The sequence below is a fragment of a genome, unplaced genomic scaffold (assembly GCF_019419815.1).
Source record: "Pyrus x bretschneideri cultivar Hongxiangsu unplaced genomic scaffold, Pyrus_bretschneideri_v1 Contig34, whole genome shotgun sequence".
Lineage (NCBI taxonomy): Eukaryota > Viridiplantae > Streptophyta > Magnoliopsida > Rosales > Rosaceae > Pyrus > Pyrus x bretschneideri.
The window spans coordinates 300,800-325,819 of NW_025999657.1; the positions used below are offsets into that span (position 1 = coordinate 300,800).

A 25,020-nucleotide genomic window follows, 5' to 3' on the forward strand; every position below is an offset into this window, starting at 1 on the left:
AATTAATTATGTTAGTTGTAGTACTATACTTTTGCCTTGTATTTGAAATAATTTAATAAATTAAATAATTATTTTATTTTCAAAACATAAAAAAAATATTTGTGAATAGTGAAAAAGGGTGAAGCTGGATAAAGGTAAGTATTATTCTAAGACCTTGGGAGAAAAGAATCTGAATTGTTTGCCCATCCCATACCCTTTCCATCCATTTTTATTTCTGTGGTTACGGTTAAGTCACATCAATATATTATATTTCTATTACTTTTTGTCTTATTATTTCTATAAAAAAATCAATATAAAATGTTGACGTGACTTAACTCTGACCACAGAATATAGGAGGGGATGGGAAGGGTACGGGATGGGAAGAGCAGACAATCCAGATCCCCATCCCATTCCCTTCTCATCCCTTCTTATATTCTGTGGTTACAGTTAAGCCACGTCAACATTTTATATTAATTTTTTAATAGAAATAATAAGACAAAAAACAATAAGAATATAAAATATTGACGTGGCTTAATCGTGATCATAGAAATAAGAGGGGATTTGAAGGGTAACAAAGTGAGTGTACAGTGCGATGTGAACATACGCATGAAGCCTGACCCTGGCCCGGGCGAGTACTGACACTAGTATAGCACATGATGAGCAGAACTTAATCCCGTTAATGAATAGTAAGTGACTGCAATGATGAGTAACTGTCCAAGTGCATCTCAACTCATAAACTGAATAGTTAAGACAATTGGTATTAGAATATTAGTATTTTTTTTTATTTTATAAAATAATAAAATATAATTTTATTTTTAATTTCGGATAATAATAAAGATTGGTTTAAAGTATTTGAAAGTATGGGATAAGGAAGGTAGACAATCCAGGTCTATGAGATGGAAAGGATAGACAATCCAGGTTCGGGAGAAAATGCATCTCATCCTCAACCCAAATTGCACCCCTTCTTTGTAAAACAGTAAAAGATATTTTGTCTTTCAAAATTAGGGCAGATTGTTGGACTAAATTTAGCTATCAAGAATTTTCTTAGAAAACAAAAGGTTCAAGGTTGAAGAAATCGGCAACTGCCAACTGGTGGTTCAGCTTCCCCCATCTATTTAACACCCCCAGCCGTTAGCGGTTGGTGGAGACCGCCACACTTGCCACCACCTTTGCCCTCCATTCAAATAAATAATTACTACTCGAAAGCAACACAGCACCAAAGCCGCAAATGCCCGTAAAACGCAAGGGCAATGTCGTCATTTCGTCCAACCGGGGCCATCATAAAATGCTTCCGTTCAAAATCCACGAAACAAAAATTCCAAAGACCGAAAACCGGAAAGCTGAAATCGATTTGGGGATTTCACTTCAGCCTTTTGTCCTCCCTCTCTTCTCTCTTTTGCCTGAGGAGGTGTTCAAGCACCTCTTCGGATTCGTTTGATTTTCTCTCTGGGTTTTGATTTGCCTCTCCAATGGCGTCCGAAATCTTCAACGACAAGACCGCTGTTTTCAGAAAACTGAAAGCCAAGGCAGAAAACAAGGTGGGTTTTCTTTAGTTTCATTTTTCCTTTTATTTTTTACTTTTTTGTTTTTTTTTTTTTGGTTGTGTTTTTGGATAAAAATTATATGGGTTTTTGATTTTTGTGAAAAATTCGATATGGGTTTGTGAGATCTGATTCAGATCTGTGATTTCTTCGCTTAGATCTTTTATTTGTTTTTTTTCTATTTATTTTTTGTGTGTATGTGGTTCAGATGTGTTTCGATTGTAATGCGAAGAACCCGACCTGGGCATCGGTTACATATGGGATCTTTCTCTGCATCGATTGCTCCGCCGTTCATCGTAGTCTCGGCGTTCACATCAGCTTTGTTAGGTATATTTCTTATAGCACTAACGGATTCTTTATTCTCTCAGTCTTCGATTCTTCAAGTTTTCTGTGTTGGCTTTGAGTACATATATTGTATGTATTTATGTATAAGTATGGTGAAGGGGTTGATGTATCCTGAATTTTGGGGATCCAAGCAATGGTTTGTCTTATTAATTTGATCGAATTGAATTTGGTGATACGATGGACATTTGATCGAATTGAATTGAGGGTGTGGCATAGGACAGAAGTGCACGAGATCTTGCTTTATTATAGAACCATGAACTGTTACATACAAACAAACAAATACGAGGGATCCGTTAGTTTTGTGTAATTCAGAATGCAGTTGTTGTCGTTCTAAATTTTTTTTTGCAGTGACATGCTTTTGTTGATTGATACTTTCTGACTTACTTGGCCACGCTGCTTTTTTCGGACAATCTTTGCACTTGTTTCTTATTAGAAAGAGGAATTTTGGTTTAAAGAGGGGAGCCTTTTTACTTTTTCCCTGTATAGTTATTGTAAATTGCCAACTAGCTCTATTAATGAATGAGGCCTTAATAAGTTATAACAAAAGGTAAGCTTTATGTTTTAACCTCAAAAGCCTCCATTTGGATTTTTGATGTATTTTCTAGTCAATGGCCAATGGATTGATGGTCGCAGCTGTCCATTCGCAAATCTTGCCGAGTTTAGTGTTTTGTAGTATACAATGCGGCCTCTTGTTGTTAAGGCCGGAGGAATCTTCCTCTTGTTTGAGGATGTCAGAGCTTCCTAGTATTTTGTTTGTTTGGGATAAAGGCAGCCAGCCCAACAAATACAGAGGCAAATCTTCCATATTCCAAACTTAGCCGTGTTTAGAATAAAAATACAGTAGCATCATGGGTGGATCTGATAATTTGATTTCAGATTTCATTTCAATCAAATTGTTAAAATTTTATTTCCCCATTTAGTGTGATTCTAACTTTCTAAGTTTACAAGAAAGTTACTTTTTAATTTATATTTTGTCTTCACAATGGAAAGTACAAGTGAAAGATTGTTTATTTTTCAAAAACTTGATGTTGAATTGAATTTGAAGTCAGATATTCAAATTTAAACAACACTGTATTTGTTAATGTATGATTTTGAAATTCTTATGGCCAACAAATAACTGCAAAAGCAACAACGACGACAATGACAACAGTTTTACATTTGTTTCTATTGGTATAGATCTACAAATTTAGACTCATGGACTCCTGAACAGCTGAGAACGATGAGCTTTGGAGGAAACAACCGTGCACAAGTTTTCTTTAAGCAGCATGGATGGACGGATGGAGGCAAAATTGAGGCTAAGTACACATCAAGAGCTGCCGAGTTGTATAGGCATATACTTACCAAAGAAGTTGCCAAAAGTATGGCAGAAGAGGCAGGTCTTCCATCATCTCCTGTTGCATCTCAGTCAGGACAAGCATCTAATGGGCTTCCTGATGTCAAGACCCATGAAGCTCCAAAAGAGAACTCTATAGCAAGGAAAGAAACACCTGAAATCGCTGCTTCCCCGAAAGCCCCTCATACGTATGTTACCAGTACTGTTAAGAAGCCTCTTGGTGGTGCTAAGAAAACTGGGAAGACCGGGGGGCTTGGTGCTCGCAAACTTACTACAAAGGTTGTGATTGCTTATTCAAAATTGGGGTAGATTATTCATCAGATGTAGTATCTTTGGATTCGGTTTCTTATTTGATTATATGTTTAACCAAAATGCATTTATCCTAACTTTATCAAATGCAGCCAAGTGAAAGCCTGTACGATCAGAAACCTGAAGAGCCAGTTGCCCCAGTTCCAGTGCCTTCCTCAACTAACAGCACTCCAACAGCTGGATCATCCTTTGCATCTCGATTTGAGTATGTAGAAATTGTCCAAAATACTGAGACAAATCCCACTGGTGCTCATGTGATTAGCCATATTGCTCCACCAAAGTCATCAAATTTCTTTTCGGATTTTGGAATGGACAATAGTTTCCCCAAGAGAACTAGTTCAAATAGCTCAAAAGTTCAAGTAAGTTATTTATGACCTATGACTTTAACATATAAAGTAGTTTCCACGAGAACTAGTTCAAATATGTCACGACTGAAGTAACTGTTTCTGTTTCCGTGTCGCTTATGATTATCATATAAAGTTCCTGACATGCCTTCAATTGTGGATTTAACAAATGCAATTAAAAAAAAATGTTATGTGCCCAATTCTCTAGATACATGTTTCACTTATCAGACCAGGAGCAACGAGTTGACATGATTTAGAAGTATAAGGTTGATGAATCGAAGAGAACCATACCGTTTAAACTTTTCCTATCATCTTTTTAAGGAAAGAGACGGGCACTATATTACTAGGGAAGAGAAAAAATCATCAGATACAAAACTAGTCTATCGTATTCTAGAATTCTAATACAAAGTAAGAATTGATTGCAAGACAAATAGGCAGATTATGATGTTTAAAAAGGTGAATGAGATTATTTTCTGTGTTACTTGAGTCATTTTAAATGGTTTGTAGATTTTTCATCCATTCCCTTTCTATGTTGTTATTAAGTGCAAACCATATGCCTGAAATGGTAAGGCCTTGTTTTATTAAATGGTGCCTCCAGAGTAAAATTGTTATGACAGTTGGAATGTACAATCCTCCCATAATACCAATCACTCCTGCCTAACCTGGCTCCAGCCATATAATTTTCAGAGGTGGAAATAAAGTTTGCCTTGTGAGATTGTAGTAACTACAAACCTATTTAGGAAAACTTAGCACTTAAATATTCTTCAGAAGAATGTTTACTGCTGGTGATTTCCTCAATCTAAAATTTTTGAGTCTTATAGTGTTCACACTTTTGGATATGTTTGCATTTGGCTTTTTGCACTTGGATATTGATTACTGGAGAGACCTATAAGAAGAGACTTGTGACATGTTAAGACTTATTTTATGTCATGTTTCAGCACACTCTGAAAACCAGTTTTCGTTTCTGTTCCTTTTCTTCTTTTGTTAAATATTCAGGTTTTATTTTTTTCAGATTCAGGAAACTGATGAAGCAAGAAAGAAATTCACAAATGCAAAATCTATCTCTTCCGCACAATTTTTTGGTGACCAGAACAGATCTGCTGATGTTGATGCTCAAGCCTCCTTGCAGAAGTTCTCGGTGTGTGTCATTACCATTATAATACCATGTTCATGTTCATGTGCTTCTTTTGAATTATTGTACCATGTCTTTGGTCTTTTACTTTCTGGTTGAAGTTTTGTCAGGTTACCACTATCGTTCAGCTAGACCTCATATTGGCAAATTATATTTATCCTAAACCATGTTTTTTCTGTTTTAATAAAATAAAATCTTAAAAGGAACCATTTTTAGTATAAACTTGTGATCTTTATATTTCACGATCAATCAACAGTACTGAGTTACTATTTTACTGACAATTGTTTTTATTAGTTATTTTCTTCAAAACATATGGTTCAATTAAAGTTCCTACAAATCTTATACGTATTTTCTTGTTCTGGACATGAAATTTGGGGGTGCTTGAATATAAAACTTTCATGTGAAACTTTAGCATTGAAGGCCAATACCAATTGCCAATATATTTGATATGCCGAGATAGAGAGAAATCTTAGAGAATGAATTTAGCTGTTGATAACACAATTGTCTTTCTACTTCCAGGGTTCTGCTGCCATCTCCAGTGCTGATCTATTTGGTGACAGGGGAGATCCAGCTATTGATCTTAATGCAAGCGACCTAATCAACCGACTGTCTTTTCAGGTATGTCTGGCAGTGGCAGGCAATAAATTTGCCCGTCATTTTTGTGTGATGTATGCCTATCATCTTTTGGCCTGTGTCTCACCAAAAGTTAATCTCCGTTTGCTTTTCTTTTTCCATTCTGAGTTTTGGTTACTAATTTGGGTTTAATTGCTGTGATGCTTTCCAGGCACAACAGGATATCTCTTCCTTAAAGAATATTGCTGGAGAGACGGGGAAGAAGCTTAGCTCCTTGGCATCCAATTTAATGACGGATCTTCAGGACAGAATCCTGTGATGTTGATATGCTTTCTGTTCATTTGTTAAAGTAAGTACACCAGCCAATATCATATGTAGGGGTTGTAAAGAGAGTTGATAAAATTCTTCCAAAGACCAGTAAGACTTATCGATAAAGTTCTTAAAAAGACCAGTAAGACTTACAAAAATTTTCGGGGCTTAAGAGTGGCGGGTGTTTTATTTTGTAGCACAGGAATTATTATTGTTCTGAGATTGTGGATTATATGTGCTCGTGTTTTTGTAAAACCACCATAACATTACTGCTTTGTGCCAAGGGAGCAAGGCCTGTATTCTGTTGAAACTGTGGATTCTGTCCCTGCCCAATTTTAATTCAATCTTTTATAAGTGAACTTGCAAGAAATATATCGTTGAAGGCTAAGTAATCGAAGGGAAGATGTGTTGCTTGAATAACAGGGTTGACGTTAAGAACCGTAATTTGGGTCGGGTCAAGTTGCTTGATGTAGTTGTCCTTTGTCAAGTACCTGCCTTTTCCGGAGGATGATTTTCTCACTTCCTAATCTCTCTCCTCTTCCTTTCCCTCCTACTTGAACAATTACGATTAAGTTACGTTAACATCTTAAATTGCATAACGTGTTCCTTGTAGACCTGCAGTAATTGTGGCCTCTCGATCCAAGTGAATTGATGTGCTTTGATGGTACAACGTACAATTTGTGTTTTGGTAGTTGTTATTAGTTACATGTCCTAGTTTTAGAACCTCAAAAATATTTTTGTTAAAAACACTTTCAATCATTTTAAAAGAGCTTCAAAACGAGCCATTAAGTCATTTCCAACCAAGCCGACCATAGGGTTATAGGTCAAAACATAGTCCGTTTGAACACAAAACCCATCTCCAATGGAGGGTTGGGCAAAACAAATTTGGGACCCACCATGCCAAAATATAGCCAAATGGCTAGAGGGCTGGCCAAACATAGCCAGCCAGCGACCTCTAAAAGTTGGGCTCAGCTATGTTGCTAGCTGATGTCATATAGCTTTTTTTATTTATTTTTTAAGACAAAATTAAAAAAAAAAAATTCTAACTATAAATACCTTAGCCAATTCTACATCATTTCTCACGCCCTTTTCTTCTTTCTATACTATCTTATCTCATTTTAATGTCTAAGTTGTTAACATGCAAGTAAAATTAAAATATTTAATAACGTGAAAATTAAAACGACATTTAACGACAAGTGGCCCTCAAAATATGTCCGGAAACCTTATTTTAATATGGTAGTTTAATTCAATTAATCGATAAAATTAAAAAACAAACTTGAAATAATAAATTATTGAGGGGGCTAAAAATATAGCCCCCTTCGGTTGGAGATTGTATATAGATATGATCTGCCATTGTTCATTATAAAATAATTTTTTGCAAGGCTATAATATGAGCGGAGGCTAAACGTAGCCCTTTCGATTGGAGATGACTTTAGTGTCAAAAGGCTGAGACCGATGAAGGAGAAGAAGCCCAAATAAATTCATGCTCAGCTAGAGGAGAACTAATAAGCAAAACTTTAGAAACAATGTGAAGAAGTTGAGGTTCAACCATAATTCAATTAACAATATGAAAAATAGTCTAATTACTTATAAACACATTCAATGTCTATTTTTTTTCTCGATGTTGAGATTCAACTCTCAACACAATGTCATTTGGGAGAACAATGCAATTTATTATGAATTATTTTTCATTTGGGAGAACAATGCAATTTATTATGAATTATTTTTAATCTTACATAAATAATAAAAAAAATTTGACATGTAAACATATATGACAGTGTGGATTATTTGTGCAAGTTGGCGTAACATTAACTCTTACTAACTCTTTTAAAGGAACTGTTATTAGCACTGAAAAAATCTCATTCTACACTCCTTATAAGTGTATTTTTCTTTCTAATTATCGAAGGTTTGGAGTGCAAAATAAAAATTTTTAGAATACCAATAACAATTTTTTTTTGTAAAATGAAAATTCTACACTCCTTAATACAAGATGGCTAACACATCGTGTGTGTGCAAGAAGGCAAAAATCCCCAACTCTCTTGCTCGTGGAAAGGCAAAAACGTAGTTCTCTCTCGTTGCTGCCGACTCTAATCCCAGGGTTGAGGTCAGCGTCAACTCTAACTTTTCCTGTTCCTTCTAGCCTTATATCATTACAGTCTTTATTTATCTTCTCTTATTAGCTTTGGTCCTTGTTTGGTGCCCTAAGCTTTTGTCTCAATTCTACGAGCTTGTCTTAGATCTGGGCTTTCTTGTCCTCGTTTACTCAATTGTTGTTTTATAGCATAAGTCTTCATCATAAACCTTCGTCAGTTAACTTATTGGGCATCTCTCTTCGACAGTGCCTTTTGATGTTGTGTGGTTTTGAAGTGCTTTTAACACTATTTGGTAGAATTATATGACTACTCACTATGTAGGTGGCTCGTTCACCCCCATTTTTCGTTAATCCAATCGTTTTGTTTGTTCGTTCTCTTACTAGGGGTGGCTTTGTGATGGAGGCGCAGTTGACTTTAGTGGAAGCAGCTAGTTTCTTCTCTAAGTTTTAGGATTTTTAATTATTATTATTTTTTTTAATATTTGCGTAGTTGGAAGAAAAGTGGTGGAGAAGCTCAAGTCTTTCACTCTTTCCCACTCTGGCCAAATTTGGCCCCAAAATTGAGTTTTCCCTCCTTTTCCCAAACCCTAATTTTTTTTTTCAACCACTTTTTAACTTTTTCCCTCTCCTTCCCAACCGACTCCTCAAATTCCAAACCCCCCAAAAATATGAAAATCCAAAACCTCTCAAAAAATTAAAAAGCCAAATCCCCATTTCCCTCCTAATTTGTGGAGCCAAAACCCAAATTCCAATTTCACACTCAATTTTCATTTCTCTGTAAATCCCATCCCTTCATCTCTTCGGAGTCCCGAATCGAAATCCATTTCTCAGAAACCAAGCACCCAACTGGGAACTCCATCTCCTCCAGCTTCAATGGCAGAAGTCCTCGATGGGTCTCCGCCATTTTCGCAGTCTGACGCCATGGACGACCTTGCTTTGGTTTGTATGCCAGAAAAGGCAGATGGGTTTTGGCCGTCTTCGACTCTGAAACCCCTAGGCGACCAATCTTTGGATTCTTCTTTACCAAACCCTAGCGGGTCTTCACCAATTTTTGAACAAGTACGAGAAGAAGAAGCTGAACCTTCTCCACCGCCTTCGCCTCTCAATCTTGTTGGTAATAATTTATCAATTTATGAATTGAATTCTTCCGATTCTTCACGATTTTCTTCTTCTTGGTATTCTCCGTGGAATTCATGGTCTTCTGCCAAGGGATCGCCGATTTCCTTGGAATCACAGTTTCATAAGGAAGAAACCAAGCTCTCTATGGTGGTATGTTATTATTTTCAATGCTTCTTTCATTATTTCTTTGTTTTTTTTTTTTTTTTTTGGTTTAATTTTGATTTGAGTAATCTTGGGATGTTGAGATTTGTTGTGGTTTTGGTGTTGCAGAGTGCAGGGCTTGCAAATCTAGGTAACACTTGCTTTATGAATGCGATTCTGCAATGCTTTACGCACACTGTGCCGCTCTTGGAGGGTCTTCGTTCTTCCAATCATTTGATGCCGTGTGATCGTAAGACCTTAGTTTCTATTTGTAGTTTTTCCATATTATCATTTATTAATTTATCTCAATTGTTGGTTTATGGAGATTTCTTATTCAATTTTACTGATTTAAATCTGAAATTGGGAGTATTTAGGTGGTAGTGAAAGATTCTGCGTTCTTTGTGCTCTTCGTGACCACATTGATCTTTCAATAGCTTCTTCAGGAAAAGTTGTTTCGCCATGGAAACTTGTTGACAATTTGAATCGTATCCTTTCGTTCATATGAATTTATATTTATGTGCAAAAACAACTTTGGCTTTTTATTTGTAAAATTTTGATTTTTCATTGCACCAATTTTTGTAGAGTTTGTAATATTACTTGTAGATTTGAAAATGAGTTTTTGCCGAGAATTTTACATTGGAATGTGATTCTTAACCCCCATGCTACTAGACATCTCATCTTACTTCCAAAGATACCAGCAAGAAGATGCCCATGAGTTCTTGCAATGTTTTTTAGATAAACTTGAGAGATCTTCCATGGGTTCTATGAAAAAGGACGAGAGTTCATCTGTGCAAGATAAAAACCTTGTGGAAAAGGTTTTTGGTGGTCGTCTCGTAAGCAAAGTATGACTAGATCTGGCAGCCATTGTTTTTCCTGTTATGGTTAAAATTTGATTGGAAACCTGGAAAATTAATCTTTAATTTATATTTGTTGATTTTTATATGTATGAATTGCTTTCAGCTCCGATGTTGCAATTGCGGTCATTGTTCTGACACATACGAACCTCTGATTGATCTGAGTCTGGAGATTGAAGAAGCAGACACTCTTCCAAGGGCCTTGGAGTCCTTCACTAAGATAGAAAATATCAATGACTCGGAGACAAAGTTTACATGTGAGAAGTGCATGGAAAAAGTGTCAGTGGAGAAGCAGCTTGTTGTTGACCAGGCCCCTCAAGTTGCTGCATTTCACCTGAAGAGATTTAAGACCGACGGATCTAATGTTCAGAAGATTGAAAAACATGTAGAATTTCCTTTGGAGTTGGACTTGAAGCCCTACACTGGTGGCAGTGACATCGATGTGAGTTGCTGTTTATTAGTTTATGTACAATACTGCTGATTACCTCATTAGCCAACTTGAGATCAGTTACGAGAAATGTAGGGTTTGTTAATACATGATAATGATCAGATGATCTTACAAAAAAGGTCTGCTGAATGTTATGTCACCCGTTAGGTATGTTTAATTGTGTGTTGTCTCTCAAGCCCTTGGGGTGGGCTCGTTTGGTGAGAAAGGTAGGGGTAATGGGTTAGGATTAGGGTACATCAAGGGTTTCAATCTCTTTTAATGTACCAAAATGAAAAAATGGATGTTTTTCTCAAATTCTAAGTCCCCGTTTCTTTTCAATAGGTGGAATTGAAGTACGAACTTTATGCAATTGTGGAGCATGTTGGGTTCTCATCTACTTCTGGGCATTACTTTTGCTTCATTCGGTCCTCTCCAGATACATGGCATAGGTTGGATGACTCAAGGGTAAATATTCCCTGTATAAATTCTGTAGTATTCACGGTAACTGTTTTACCTCCGCAGCTTTATAATTCTTGTGAATCTGGTGTGTGTGTGTGTGTGGAAGTGGTTGGGTTGCCATTCATGTCTTTTATTTGTTTTCATATTAATGATCTTTTTGGCCTGAACCGTGTGTTGGTTTTGCTATAATCTGTTAGGAACTTCTGACCTTTGTTCTTGCTATATGTTTATACGTGGTAATTCTTTTTTAAGGTTCATTGTACCTCTTTTGGCATAATTTCCCTTGAGGTTTTCCTTACCACATAGATGAATTTGATGATCTGTGGTAGTATAGTTGGATTATTTAACCCTCAACCGTTATTTATTTTAAATATTAATTTTCTTGTTTAAAGGACTTATTTCTTGTGGTAATTTTTTTTGTTAGACCAAAAGAAAACAAAAATAAACATTAAAAGGTCCATTCTATGTCCTCTTTACAGGTCACTAGGGTACGAGAAGAATTTGTTCTATCACAGGAGGCATACATTCTGTTCTATGCAAGGAAGGGTACTCCCTGGTTTTTGAGTGTAGTGGAAGCACTAAAGCCATGCTTGAATCCAGCTGTTATCAGTACATCACCTAAGTCAGTTCTAGAGAATGTTGAGAGCACCAATAATTTATCCCCGAGTGTGAATTGTGTTGATCGTTATGCTACCAATGAACCCAGAGATGCTTGTGAGACGGTTACTCTTTCGTTGCATCAAGTGAGACCTAAAGAGGTTGACGTCTCTGACACTAGAGCTGAAGCTAGTGAACTTTCTGAACGGATTAATGGACCTAGGCGTGATGCTGGTTGTTCCCAGGAGACTACAGATACTGGTGCTGCCATTGATTCTTCAACTCCAGGTGGGGGAAAAAACAATTTTGATAAAACGTTGGGCAACGCTGAGAATATATGTAGTACATCAACTCCCGTTGCAAATAGCTGCCACAAAAGGTCTGCTAAAGTTATTCTCCAACCTATGACGCCACCCAGATCTCCAAGTCTGGATTTGGTTTTTGAGTCTCCAGGTAAGCAAATTCAATCTGATCAGAAAAATTTATTGGCTTTCTCATGAATTTTATAAATGCAACCAACTTAATGAGTGTGAATGGAATTTTTGCAGAACCAAGTTTTCATCTTCCATGCGATCATGCGAAGTCAGCGGACAATGTGACCTGTAAAAGATCATTGAACAATGCTATTCGAAAGGATCATTTGAAGTCAGCAGACAATGCATTGTGTAAAAGAGCATCGAACAATGTTGTAGATGATGCAGAGAGAACTGAAGCTGTCAGATATCTTTCAAAGAAAAGTCTGACTAAGGGCAGGGCAAGCCAACTCCTAGCGGCCATGGTAGGACCTCAGAATGGAAGTTCATTGGACAAGAAAAGGAAGAGAGCGGGATCTTCGCCGTGCAAAAAGGTCAGCCGTGCTGGTGGCAGCCTTAAAACCAACCACACTATGCGTCCTGTGGCAGCTGCATTACGCTGAGTGTCAGTTTTCACGTTGCAGAGTTGCTTTGATCGATCATTTGCCTTCAAAGCTTTCTCCAGTTAGACAACAATTGTAAAGACGAGTTTGTTCAAAATTTCTATAGGCAGGGAATTAAGCCAAACAGAAGGATCCGAGAAGTGCCTTACAGAAGCCAACGCGTCGGCTGCAAAATTATCCTCTTATTACTTTCACATTACCGCAACTTTCAACATGTGGTCGTGTTTGGTAACGAAAGAAGCAAAAGGTAAGTCTTTTGAGTGTAGCTCAAGGGGTTGCGGGTTTGTTGTCCCAGATTCAGTGTTTCATTTGTCCTTTGTCTAATATTTTGATAGTTGTTTATGAACTTAACTTTTAATTTAATAGTGTTATCTTTTTTAAAGGCGAATATAACAAATAAATAAAAATTAAAGAAAAACAAAAGGAGCCGAAGTGTCCACCTACTCGATAGCCACCCACCAAACCACGCACAACCTTGTCGGCGGCCATTTCCTTGCAATTTTTGTTACTACATCCGAGTCTGGGAGCATACAAAATCAACTACGAAATCCAAATCAACACACAATACTCTTGAAGGAATTGAAATCTTGGGCTTTCTTTGGTTTTTAAGGAACCGTGGCTATCCTCAAATTCTAGAAAGAACCTAGAAACCCATAAAATGAATTGTGGCTATTCTAATTCCAGAAGAAATGAATTGTGGCTGTCGTCAAATTCCAGAAAGAACCTAGAAAAAATGAATTGTGGCCATCCTCAATTCCAAAATACCAAAAAAAATTGTTGATGGCTAGATCGATCAGATAAGGCTTTTTGCAACAACATTGCTTCTTATGGCTGCGGAGATATGGGTTAGGTGATTTCAATTATTGGCCGCGAGATGCTATTAGTTTATTTTTTTATTTTTTTTGAAAAAGTTAACAATGTTGAATCGGTAATCATAAGCTGGTGGTCAAGAGGTAAATGGTGGATTTCGAGGCTTCATTCAAACTAAAAACTGGAGGTCTTCGGGTTCAAAACCCGCTGGTGTGGAAGCCAGACTTGTACCCAGGGGAAGGCTGAAGGGGTGAATAACCGTAGCTTGTCACCAGTTGTCTCCTATTTTATTATTATTATTATTATTATTATTATTATTATTATTATTATTATTATTATTTAAACAATGTTAAATTGGTGTTAAGTTGAAGCACAATTGTCACAAATTAGAAAGTACTGGAGACACTAGTTTAAAGAGTGCATTCTATTCCAGGTGCAAAATATTGTAAAGTACCCTCGATTAGGAAATTACAGGAACGTCAAAGATAAAACTAATTTGAACGACATGGCATAATCACAATCGCTGGGTTTATATGGACGGCTAGGATTAGAAGACTAGTATAGTCTTGTAAGGAGAAAATTTGGCAGATGATCCCTAAATACTAACACATTTACAACAAAAATGGTTGTTCAGTGTATTAGCCGCTGAGGCGGGTGTTGATGTTCATCTTTGATTTACTTCAATAGTTTATCTTCTTTTTCTAATTTTTTATTTATAAAAATTGAGTTGTAAAGTATATTCTTTTTATAAATTTGGCTAAGCATGAATATCCAAAAAACCAAAAAAACATAATCACTTCACAAATTGTATAGCTTCACCACTCAAATTATATGGAGATATGTTTAAGGAGAATTAGTTTGCTGGTGAGCTTACAACTTTCTTGTTAATAGCTAAATAATATGGCCGTGGATTTAAGAATGAGCATCTTGATATATCTTAGGGAAAATCAAAACCTGAAATTGAATAATCCTATAATCCTTTGTCATGAATGGAGATTGCCACAAATCTTTGTTTATGTCAAAATACGTATCATAACTATGCCCATTCCTTGGTTTTAAAGCCCTTAATTTCGGGTTTTCCCTTGAAAACAAAGTTTGCTTACGTAGTTTTGGTTTTACCAAGCCCTAAGGTTTGGTTTTTTCCTTGAAAACAAAGTTTGATTAACTATTTAAGGAATATGAAGTTCCTGTATCTATTCCCTTTTGGGTACTCCATCTCTTTCTCCGGGCTGAGCATTTGCACAACAAGCTTGGCTTCGTAAAGTTCCCAAGGTAATTAGCAGGTGATTTGTGTATATAATTTGGTTGTTTTCTTCGAAAAAGGTGGTAAGAAGCAGAAACTAATGGGAAAATCTATTCTCAGCCGGAACAGGAAAGCAATGGACAAAGACATTATGAAGGAGTCATCGGAGTCGATGAACACTCCGAAACATGTACTCATCGTGATGGATGGCATGAAAGAGTTCACAACGGAGCCACTTGAATGGGTGCTCGAGAATATTGTAATCAACGCCGGTTCTACTGTCACTCTTCTTGGTGTCATGCCATGGCTTAACATTCCCCGTGAGTATATTTATTGTGTGCAAATTAGCTCTAAATGCGTAGCAGTTTTTAACGCAATTTCTAGCCAATTAAGTGCATGTATGCCTTTTCATTTGGAGAGAATATTTCGTAGTTATGATAGGGGGATCAGTCAGGATCGCATTTTAATTAATTAGACACGCATACCCTCAGTTGATGTGTTAATTAAATTAACAGTTGATTAGCATATGGAACTATATAGCTAGCTATAAGTAAACTAGATTTTGCCTCGTGTGAGATGGAATACTTGGGTGGTGGAAATCTGCAGTCTCTTCCAAGACATGGCTGGATGTTTGGCCGGTGGGATTAGAAGAACTATCATTTTTCAAAGAGAAAAATGAGTCGAGGAGTGACATAAAATATCTAAAGCTTCAGAAAGTCGTAGACCTTTGCAACAAATATGGGGTACGTATAACAATCAAGCCTATATGAACAGACGGTGCTATCATGTTGTATCATACTGAGTCTCCGTATACATATAATTGCTTGTGTATCGCATGTTCATGCAGGTTTTTCCACAGAAGAAAGTTATAATGGGTTATCCCTCACGCTCGCTGGTTGTTGAGCAAATTGCAACCCTTCACTCGACATGGGTAGTTTTCGACAGGTATATATGCAAGCATTAATTCAAAGATCTCGGATTTTGTTTATACTTCTTTAGCAAGTTATTTTGCAAATAATTGTTATTAGCATTTCAAAATAGTTAGCCTATAAGTCTGAATATACTGGCATACTAAACAATTGATGTATATTTGTATACCCTCACAAAATTATGCTGTTCCGTGTGACATTTTAATAGGATGTCTACAAATGCAGGCACCAGAAAAATGACAGAAAATTTTACGCTGGAAAACTTCCATGTAATATGGTAATGATGAATGAAGATGGGGAGGTTGACATGATTAGAGGCCGGTCGATGACAGAAACTATGGACAGTGCTCCTACTCCGCACATCCCGATTTCCGACCACTTAAAGGGAATTCTTAAGAAACAAGCACAAGATCAAGACCCTGAGGAAAAGGATCAAGATGGGAAGGACCTGAAATGATCACCTAGGCAGGCAGAAACTAATAGAGGATAGAGATGCAATAACTAATAACTTGGCCATGGTTTTTTTTACCTTTACTTTGTTCCACTTGAGAGTCAGGCCATCAAATTAATCACCTTTTGTTTGGAAAATGTACTTTGCCAAGATATTTTTCTGGTGGAATAAGAATTTGCTATCTCTATATGCTTCTTGTTGGATATCATATATACATGCTAATCTTCTAGGTTTGGGATACGTTTCTATTGAAACAAAAAGAAGAAAACAAAATCGAATTTTTACGCAAAGCAAACTCATTGACAAAATGGGGATGAAGAAAAGGTCGACAGAAAAACAAAATGTAATTTCCATTATCATGTATCTGTGAAAGCTTTTAAAGTATCATGGTCGTAATCTAGAATTCACATGAAAATGAATTTTGGCTCGTTGGATAATCGTTTTGCTTTTTATTTTTTACTTCTTAATAAGATAAATGTACAAGGAGGAGGGAGGAGGAAAAATAAAGACCGGTGGATGAAGAGATGAGGAATGGAGTGGAAAGACGTGAAGAGAAAGTAGGAAACAAAAATTAGAAAAGAAAACCTACAACAAAATTGCTTTTAATTTTGGGAACTTTAACGAAAAGTTTCTTGTACTGTTTACTTTAATGAAAAATCACATTTTAACACTAAAAAGTCAATCATGATACTATTTACTTTACTTTTTATTTTGTCTTTATTGTTAAAACTTAAAGTTTTCAAGCCATTTTTATTAGTTTTCCTTTTAATTTTTAGGTTTTTGGTTTCCACTGTGTACTCTTCTATGTACATTTTGTTTAGAGACTTAAGAGTTGTCCCTCATTGGGTAAAAAAAATCCTTCTGTATGGTTTAAATAACTTTGAGCTTCTATTTCTTAATGTTAATTAGTTTTATGATGGAACCTTAACTTTCTTATGTTATTGGAGCATGTTGGCTCACATGCATTGGCATGAATTCCTTTTTCTTAGGAGATTCTTAGAGAAGATTGAAGGTCATTCATTAAAGTGATAAGTTTGTGAAAACAAAGTAGCGCTTCAAGATGTAAAGACAGATTTCTTTCCTCATCTCTCTTCTTTTATTTTGACATGAATCAGGCGTTAAAGATTCGTTAGTCGGATTTTTCATTTGCACGCATGTTGTTGGACCAAAAAATTTTGTTTTTGATTCATCAACCAAACATAAATTCTAGAGATCTTTATTGAGAAGGATTAAATTGAAATTTTAACCACAATATAGATAGTACAAATAATATGGAAGATCAATATTCCTGGTCGATTATCAATTTGATCCAACTACAGAAGTCGATCTGTTCCATTTTTACAGTAGTTTAATAATAACCATCTTCTTAACCCGCGAAATTTATTTTTCATAATATTTTTGGCAAAAAGAGGTTTGATCCATAGTGCCTGAAGCAGTAACAAAGGCGTTTTCAAGGTGCATAGCCACCATGACCACCACCTTCACCACTCCCTGCACCACCTCCATAGCCAGCTCCACCACCGCCATGTGCACCTCCACCACCTCCACCACCACCAGAGCCGCCGCCACCTCCGCCACCAGCACCACCACCAGCACCACCATAGCCTCCACCAGCTCCGCTACCAGCCCCTCCACCTTTTCCATATCCAGCACCACCTGCGCCACCACCTCCACCACCACCACTACCACCACCTCCTCCTCCTCCATGGCCACCACCTGCTGCTGCTCCTCCTCCAGCACCATAACCACCTCCAGAACCACCTCCTTCACCACCCCCTACTCCAGAACCTACACCTCCTCCACCACCACCACCGCTACCACCACCGCCACCTCCACCATATCCAGCCCCATGTTCTCCTCCAGCACCATACCCTGCACCTCCTCCTTCACCAGCCCCACTTCCAAACCCAGCACCTCCAGCTGCAGCACCGCCGCCACCACCACTACCACCACCGCCTCCACCACCGTGTCCTCCCCCACCAGCAGTTCCGTAGCCAGCACCACCCCCTTCTCCACTACCGCCACCATATCCCCCTCCTACAGCATCAGTAGTAGACAGGGTGTGGGCTCCAAATTGTTCAGTAGTAAAAAGGGCTCTGGTGGCAGAACAAATTCCTAAACTTAACATCACAAGGAAAGCAACGCTAGCAATCTTTTGAGGAGGAGCCATGACTGGGACTGAGAGGTTACTGCCACTCGATCGAATCCCACAAGCTTATGCTTAGAACGCAGGGGAAGGAGGGTATTTATAGGAACGTCGAATGAGATGGGGTTTCAAAACCGCGTCCACTAAGGGAGAGCGTGAACGAAAGCACATGCAAATTAAGAAGAAAGGGGATTATGTGGGCACCCACATGCTCGATTAAATTTATGATGCACCCACTCAATCTACTATAATGTCACTCACTCACTCACTCACTCACTCACTCACTCAATCTTGTAGTGTGTTTACGCTGTCCTCCACATCTGTATATGCATCTGGCAGCGCCGCCGGCTGTGGACTCGATATTTCACATTATACACTAAGAATGTTAGGTTCCATTTGGTACCTGGTTGCAGGGATTAGATTGGATAACTTAAATTTATTTGAACCTGGTCAGGACGATTGGATTAGAATACTTACTGTGAAGTAAGAAATGAAGGCGGAGAGGAAAGATTTGTCAATGTAGAGTTAGGAGAGAGAAGTAAGAAGGTGTTGGTAACTTCTCATTTTGGTACTATTGGTTGCGGGGATTGGATTGGATAACGTAAAATTTTTTGTACGTGGTCATGAAGATTGGATTGGAATACTTATGTTGAAGTAAGAAATGAAAGTAGAGACAAAAGATTTTTCATTTTAGGGCTGGAAGAGATAAGTAAGATAGGTGTTGATAACTTCTATTTTTTTGTTGTTGAACAAACGATATTGTTTATACTAAGGGGGTGGGGGAGTAGACTAAGCCTCACAATGGGCTAGCAATAATGTGGTTCAAATTCGCCTTTGACGAGAATTGAACCTAAGACCTCTCACTTACAAATAAAGAAGAATACTACTAGACCGTAACAATAAGTGACGTTGATAACTTATATTGAATTCACTAAATTATCCAATCCTACTTATCCTAGCTGTGGGCACCAAAAACAGACCTTAATTTTTTTATATTAATTTGCAATATTATATTTCCTCAGACGCCTGCATTGTCATCATCTTCTTTACTAGCTAGCTATAGTGAAATTAGTTTGGTACATCCAATATTATTTGTAGGTTTTAATTATTATTATTATTATGATTATTATTATTATTTAAATATAACTGGCCAAAGCATTAAAGTTTTCTGCATAAACACATAAACACATGCATTTACTTGTTATCTTTTGATTATTATATTTCTTTATAATATGATATTAGCTAGTAAGTGATTAATGCAGACTCATTCTCCATTTTAATTTTTGAGGTGGAAGAGATGTCTGTTAAAAACTGAAAGCTATGGAAAGCTTTGCTCAACATGTGACGAAGGAAATTATGTGAAAAATTGCATACTATTCATTGAAATGAGTTTGACTTAAATAGAATTACAAATAACTAAATTGTAGAAAAAATAGCAACGACTATCCCATGACTAACAATCTCCTAATCAATTGGGATTCTCCTAAATAATGGGTAAAAGCAACTGGTTTCCTAATAAATAGGAATTTATTTAAAATAAAAAACAACTAAAAAACTTAACACCCGTTGTTAAACTGATTTCTATGAAAACAGTTTAGGGTTTAGACACCATCATAAAGGCTTCATCATTAAGCTCGTCAACTTCTACCATCACAAAACCTGCCAAGGCAGCCAACCTTTCTTGCTTAAGATGTTTAAATGAACACACTCCAAGTAAACCACGCAGCTTCTCAATGCATCCAACTTGAGTGGCTTGGTCATGATATCTGCAACTTGATCTTCACTTCGATAATAAACTAAATCAATGGTCCCTTCATTTGTAAGATCACGAAGGAAGTGGTATCTCACATCTATGTGTTTGCTTCTTCCATGTAGAACTGGATTTTTAGAGAGCTTGATTGCTGAACTGTTGTCACAATAGATTACTATAGGTTCATGTTGTTGAAAGTGTAACTCTTCAAGAATTCTTCTAAGCCATATAGCTTGACATGCAGATGTTGCTGCAGCTATAAACTCTGCTTCAGTTGTGGACAGAGTAACTAGCTGCTGCTTTCTTGATGACCATGACATAGCTCCTGAACTCATCATAAAAACACTACCAGAAGTACTTCTATCATCTAAGTCACCCGCATAATCACTATCAGTGAATCCAATAAGTCTTGAAACTTCTCCTTTCTTATAAAAGACTCCAAAATCACTTGTGCCTTGTAGATAGTGAAACACCTTTTTTGCAGCTTGAAAATGAAGATTTGTTGGAAATTCCATGTACCTGCTTAGGAGACTTACTGCACACATGACATCCGGCCTAGTGGCTGTTAAGTATATCAAGCTTCCAACCATTTGTTTGTCGTAGGTGCTATCCATTCTCTAGCCACCAAGATCCTTATGCAACTTCAAACCTAGTTCAATTGGAGTTTTGACCGAATTGCAATTCTGATAATTAAACCTTTCCAAAATTTCCTTTGCATACTTCTTTTGTGTAATGAAAATTCCTGCTGATGATTGCACCACTTGAATTCCAAGAAAATAATGCATCATTCCCAAATCAGCCATCTCGAATTCAGCCTTCATGGAATTTTTGAACTCTTGAAACATTGTGCCATCATTCCTTGTGCAAATAAGATCATCTACATATAAACATATAATTAAAAATTTAACTCCATCCTCAGACTTGACAAACAAAGTACGCTCATGTGGACATTTCTGGAATCCTGAGAAATAGGCATCTATACAATTGTACCAAGCTTTAGGCGCTTGTTTCAGTCCGTTCAAAGCCTTCTTCAATTTGTAAATTTTCTCCTCACGTCCTTGTTGCACATATCCAGAAGGAATGGGTAAAAGAAATCTCCTAATCAAATGGGATTCTCCTAAGGAATGGGTAAAAGCAACTGACTTCTTAATAAATAGGAATTTATTTAAAATATAAAACAACTAAAAAACTTAAAAATGTCAACGAAACTTAGTGATCAATAGTTCGACTAAACCTCGCAAGTCGATGAGTCACTTGATGTACTTTCTGATTTATTATTGGATGATAGTAATAATAGTTAATTTTGGTGTGGGACATACTAGTAGAAAAAACAGCTTGCGTGACGATATTTTACGCGATGAACAATATTTCGCCGTACAAGACGTACTTGCGTGACGAAAAGTACACTTCGTCGTGCGAAATAGAAAAGAAAGGAGAAAAAAATAATTTGCGTGACAAAGAGTTCCGTCGCGCAAGAACACTTCGCGCGACGAATAATCGCTTGCGTCGCGTAAAGTGAGCAAGGAAACACGGGATAATTTTGTTTGGCTCGAACAACTTGTGCAACGAAAAGGAGAATTTGTGCGACCAATAATTCATCACGCAAGTTCCTATCAGTTTTGACTATTTACTGCATGTGAATCCGAAGAATTAATACCGCATTTAATACAGGTGTTTGCGCGACAAAGGCTTCATTGCGCAAAGGTCCTAACCTACCTATAAATATTCGTTTCTGCTGTCCTAATTCTTCACAATTCTATTATCTTTATTTTTCAAAATTCAGTTCGTGCTAGGATGGTGGATAAGAACAAGGGTGAGAGTGTACGCGATGCCAACCCGCATGATTTAAGGGATCGTTTTGAGTTTGCGCATGTGATCGCTGTAGCCATGGGGAATAATTGTCCCACTGCTGACTAGCGTTCTTGGGAAGATGTGCCCGGGAATGTGAAGAAGGCTGTGATGGATCAAGTATTAGTAAGTATATTATTCTTGATGGATTAATAATTAAGTTTGTGAAATTTTTAGTTATATGTTGAAATTAATTATTTGCATATATGTGTAACAGTGTAAATATACTCTTAATGATGATATGAATGAACAGTTGATGAAGTTGATGAATAATGCGTTGGAGGGAGGTTACAATTGATGGCGTTATGAAGTCTTACGGGATGGACCAGGATCATCCAAATAGTAGTTTTAAATTTATGTTTTGTATGACAATATTTAAATTTAAGGTGTTTTTTTATATGTTATGTATTCGGACTTAATTATGTTTTATTTGGACTTATTAGGTTTCAATTCCTATTGGTTTTTTTTTTATTGAAACCTAATGTAAGCACCCTATCCTCGGTTTATATGTGTTTACAATCTTTAATGAATATCGTACTTATGCTGAAAATAATTGTATGGATTAAGTAATTAATTATATATAGACTAAATATTTAAGGCATTAATTATTTATAGAATAATATTTTAGGTATTAATTATTTATAGAATAAATATTTAAAGTATTAATTATTTTTAGAATAAATATTTAAGGTATTAAATATAATATCTTAAATATTTATTCTAAAAATAATTAATATTTTATTCGTCACTCAATATATTGAGTGACGATAACTTCGTCGCGTAAGGAATCTTTGCGCGATGAATATGTTTGTCGTGCAAAGGTGTCCTAGTGCTATATAAACACAGTTTCAGAGCCCTAATTTTCAAAAAAATTTTGTTTCAAAAACAATGGCATATTCTGGCAAAAAAAAAAAAAAAAAAAAAACTTGTAGTGCGAATAGAGAGGTATCGACGGAAGCAAGTGCCATACTTTGAAGGCAAAAATTTGGCTGAGGCGTACGCCGAATTTAAGTATGACATTGGGAATTTGGTGCGGAGGGATTGGTTTGCCGAGTTTGATTCTTGGAAAAAGGTCCCTGAGGAGTTGAAGAAGTCCATGCTGGGAGAATTATCGGTAAGTTTGTGGTAAATAATGAACAATTATTTTTGTTAAAATGTAATATTTTTTAAATTACTAATTTGTTGTTACTGGCATTAATGTAGGTTCATTGGGATGTTGATGAAACTGATGAGAAGTAACAAATTTATGTGGATGGGCTTTTCAAGCAGAGTTTTTGGTAGTGGAAGTTTGATGTGTTGCGGGCGGAGGATTGAAGTTGATGAGGGTTGTTTTTTTATTTTTTTAAATAAGATTTTGTGGACTTTATATTTCATTTAATGAATAAATATATGTTATGTGGATGAGTATTAATATTTGCATTAGTTATAATTTCTATTTGGGATAGTAAATTAGTTTTGTTAATTAATTTAATGTTTAATTAGGGTTGAGATAACAATTTACAATACATACAAATAAATAACAAAAATAGAAAAAAATTTAAAAAATATGCATTGTGCGACAATACATTCATGTGTTGAAAAGAATAAATTGTAAAGTAAAGGACATAAAATAAAAAAATGGTAAACTTGCGCAACAAATGCTTCTTTTTTCGTCACGCAAATGACACTTGCGCGACAAATACCATATTCGTCGCTCAATTGGTGTTTGCACAGCGAAGACGTTTTTTGTCGCACAAAATCGTTGGTCCAAAAGTGAACGTTTTAATCTAGATTCAGCCATGTGCAGAGGCAAACTGCAAGAAAAAATTACAAATTGTGCCTCTGCATTCATCCCTTCGATTTTGTTCAATCCGTCATCCATCATTTCCATTTTCTCTCAATTTCATCATCTAATACTCCCTCCATCTTCTTCTCTAGGTTGATCGAGCTATCTCGGTGTGTCTGGTAAGCGTTTTTTGTCGTTACGGTAAAAGTATTAATGTAAATTCATACTAACGCCATTAATTTCGTTGTCTATTGGGATATTGCGTGTGATTAGCGATTGGTGGAGAACGATTGAGAAGATATTTTCTTCGTTTTATTTTTTAAACATATAAAACTAATTAAATTATGTTGAACTTAGTTTGTTATGTTTATATTGTGTTGCGAAATTATATTTATCTTATGTTGTTAAATTTGTAAGTGACGTACAAATATGTGTTGTGATGTACAGAGTTAATTGAAATTAATTTCGTACTTGTTTTTTTATTTTTAGTAAAACTTAGTTTCCCGTTCAAGGATTAGTTAGATTTCGCGCATGGATACGAATGCGTGACTGTGGTCCAATTAATTCTTGAATTGTCCCATTATTTGGATAGTTTGTGAATGCATAATTATCACGTGTAGTTTATGGTTGAAGGATTAGGTTTCGATTGTGGAGATTTTGGTGTCATCTCTGTACGTTCTTTGGGTTGTACACCTGAAGAACTGTATTGAGATGCTGCCGAAATTCATCCACATCGAAATCTAATATGATGTAGCTGTAAATTACGTGACATGACTATGCATTCCCGAATGGGATAGGGCCCTTACCAGAGGCATAAGGTGACATTGTGATTATTGTATTGTTATTGTGGTTCCAAGAATTATGGACATGACGTGGATATAAAACTCGAATAGATGCGCGGACGAATACTTGGATGGAATCGAGGATTTTATTGACTTTGCACGTACACACAACCCTGGTGCAACTAGAATCCTGTGTCCTTGTAGGAGGTGTAACAACACGTTAAGGGAGACAATTGAAAATGTTCGATTTCATTTAGTAAGGAATGGAATGATTGAGACATATAATACTTGGAACCATCATGGGGAACAATTAGACAATACTTCATCTTCAAACGCCACAAGAGTGGATAATGTTGAACCTATTGTGGATCCTAATGAACAAGTCATGGATATTATAAATGATGCTTTTGCATTTACATCGACAAACACCAATCAAGAAGGGGAAGATGAAGTGCCTACACTAATGGACAATGCAGAGTTCGAACAATATGAAAAACTATTAAAAAATGCTAACCAAGAGTTAAACCTAGGGTGCGAGAGCTTTTCCGTTCTCACGGCCATTGTGGAACTAATGCATGGAAAAATAAAGTATCGTATGTCGAACTAGTGTTTTGATTACTTTTTGGGGGGTTTTCAAGAGAATGCTTCCGAAGGACAATTGTTTGCCGAAAAACCATATACACACATAAAAGGTGTTGAATGGTCTTGGATTGGGTTATGAAAAAATTTACGCTTGCTAAAACAATTGTATTTTATTCTACAATGAGAATAAACCATTGGATAAATGCCCTGTATGCAATGAGTCGAGGTTCAAAATGACATCTCA

General features: G+C 36.5%; 4 protein-coding genes across 5 annotated transcripts; 2 read left to right on the forward strand and 2 right to left on the reverse strand.

The window, feature by feature from the left end:
* Positions 1 to 1,277: 1,277 nt before the first annotated feature.
* LOC103936398 (probable ADP-ribosylation factor GTPase-activating protein AGD9) lies at positions 1,278 to 6,224 on the forward strand. 2 transcript variants are annotated; one of them, XM_048591590.1, is made up of 7 exons: positions 1,278 to 1,517; positions 1,729 to 1,847; positions 3,042 to 3,477; positions 3,600 to 3,866; positions 4,870 to 4,989; positions 5,503 to 5,601; positions 5,768 to 6,224. In XM_048591590.1, exons 1-7 carry the CDS (start codon positions 1,449 to 1,451, stop codon positions 5,873 to 5,875), a joined length of 1,218 nt encoding a protein of 405 aa, XP_048447547.1. In that variant the 5' UTR covers positions 1,278 to 1,448; the 3' UTR covers positions 5,876 to 6,224. The 2 variants fall into 2 exon arrangements, with proteins under 2 accessions (XP_048447547.1, XP_048447546.1); XM_048591589.1 differs by having other exon boundaries at positions 1,279 to 1,517; positions 4,864 to 4,989.
* Positions 6,225 to 8,772: 2,548 nt separating this feature from the next.
* Positions 8,773 to 12,833, forward strand: LOC125480597 (ubiquitin carboxyl-terminal hydrolase 20-like). The gene is made up of 8 exons (XM_048591604.1): positions 8,773 to 9,226; positions 9,347 to 9,467; positions 9,592 to 9,702; positions 9,887 to 10,059; positions 10,178 to 10,513; positions 10,841 to 10,963; positions 11,437 to 12,007; positions 12,103 to 12,833. The coding sequence occupies exons 1-8, from the start codon at positions 8,831 to 8,833 to the stop codon at positions 12,468 to 12,470; spliced, it is 2,199 nt and encodes a 732-aa protein (XP_048447561.1). The 5' UTR covers positions 8,773 to 8,830; the 3' UTR covers positions 12,471 to 12,833.
* Positions 12,834 to 17,175: 4,342 nt separating this feature from the next.
* Positions 17,176 to 18,134, reverse strand: LOC125480593 (glycine-rich cell wall structural protein 1.8-like). Its single transcript, XM_048591595.1, has one exon. It carries the CDS (start codon positions 18,071 to 18,073, stop codon positions 17,354 to 17,356), a length of 720 nt encoding a protein of 239 aa, XP_048447552.1. The 5' UTR covers positions 18,074 to 18,134; the 3' UTR covers positions 17,176 to 17,353.
* Positions 18,135 to 19,699: 1,565 nt separating this feature from the next.
* On the reverse strand, positions 19,700 to 20,413 carry LOC125480555 (secreted RxLR effector protein 161-like). The gene has a single exon (XM_048591509.1). The coding sequence runs from the start codon at positions 20,411 to 20,413 to the stop codon at positions 19,700 to 19,702; it is 714 nt and encodes a 237-aa protein (XP_048447466.1).
* Between the last annotated feature and the right edge of the window lie 4,607 nt (positions 20,414 to 25,020).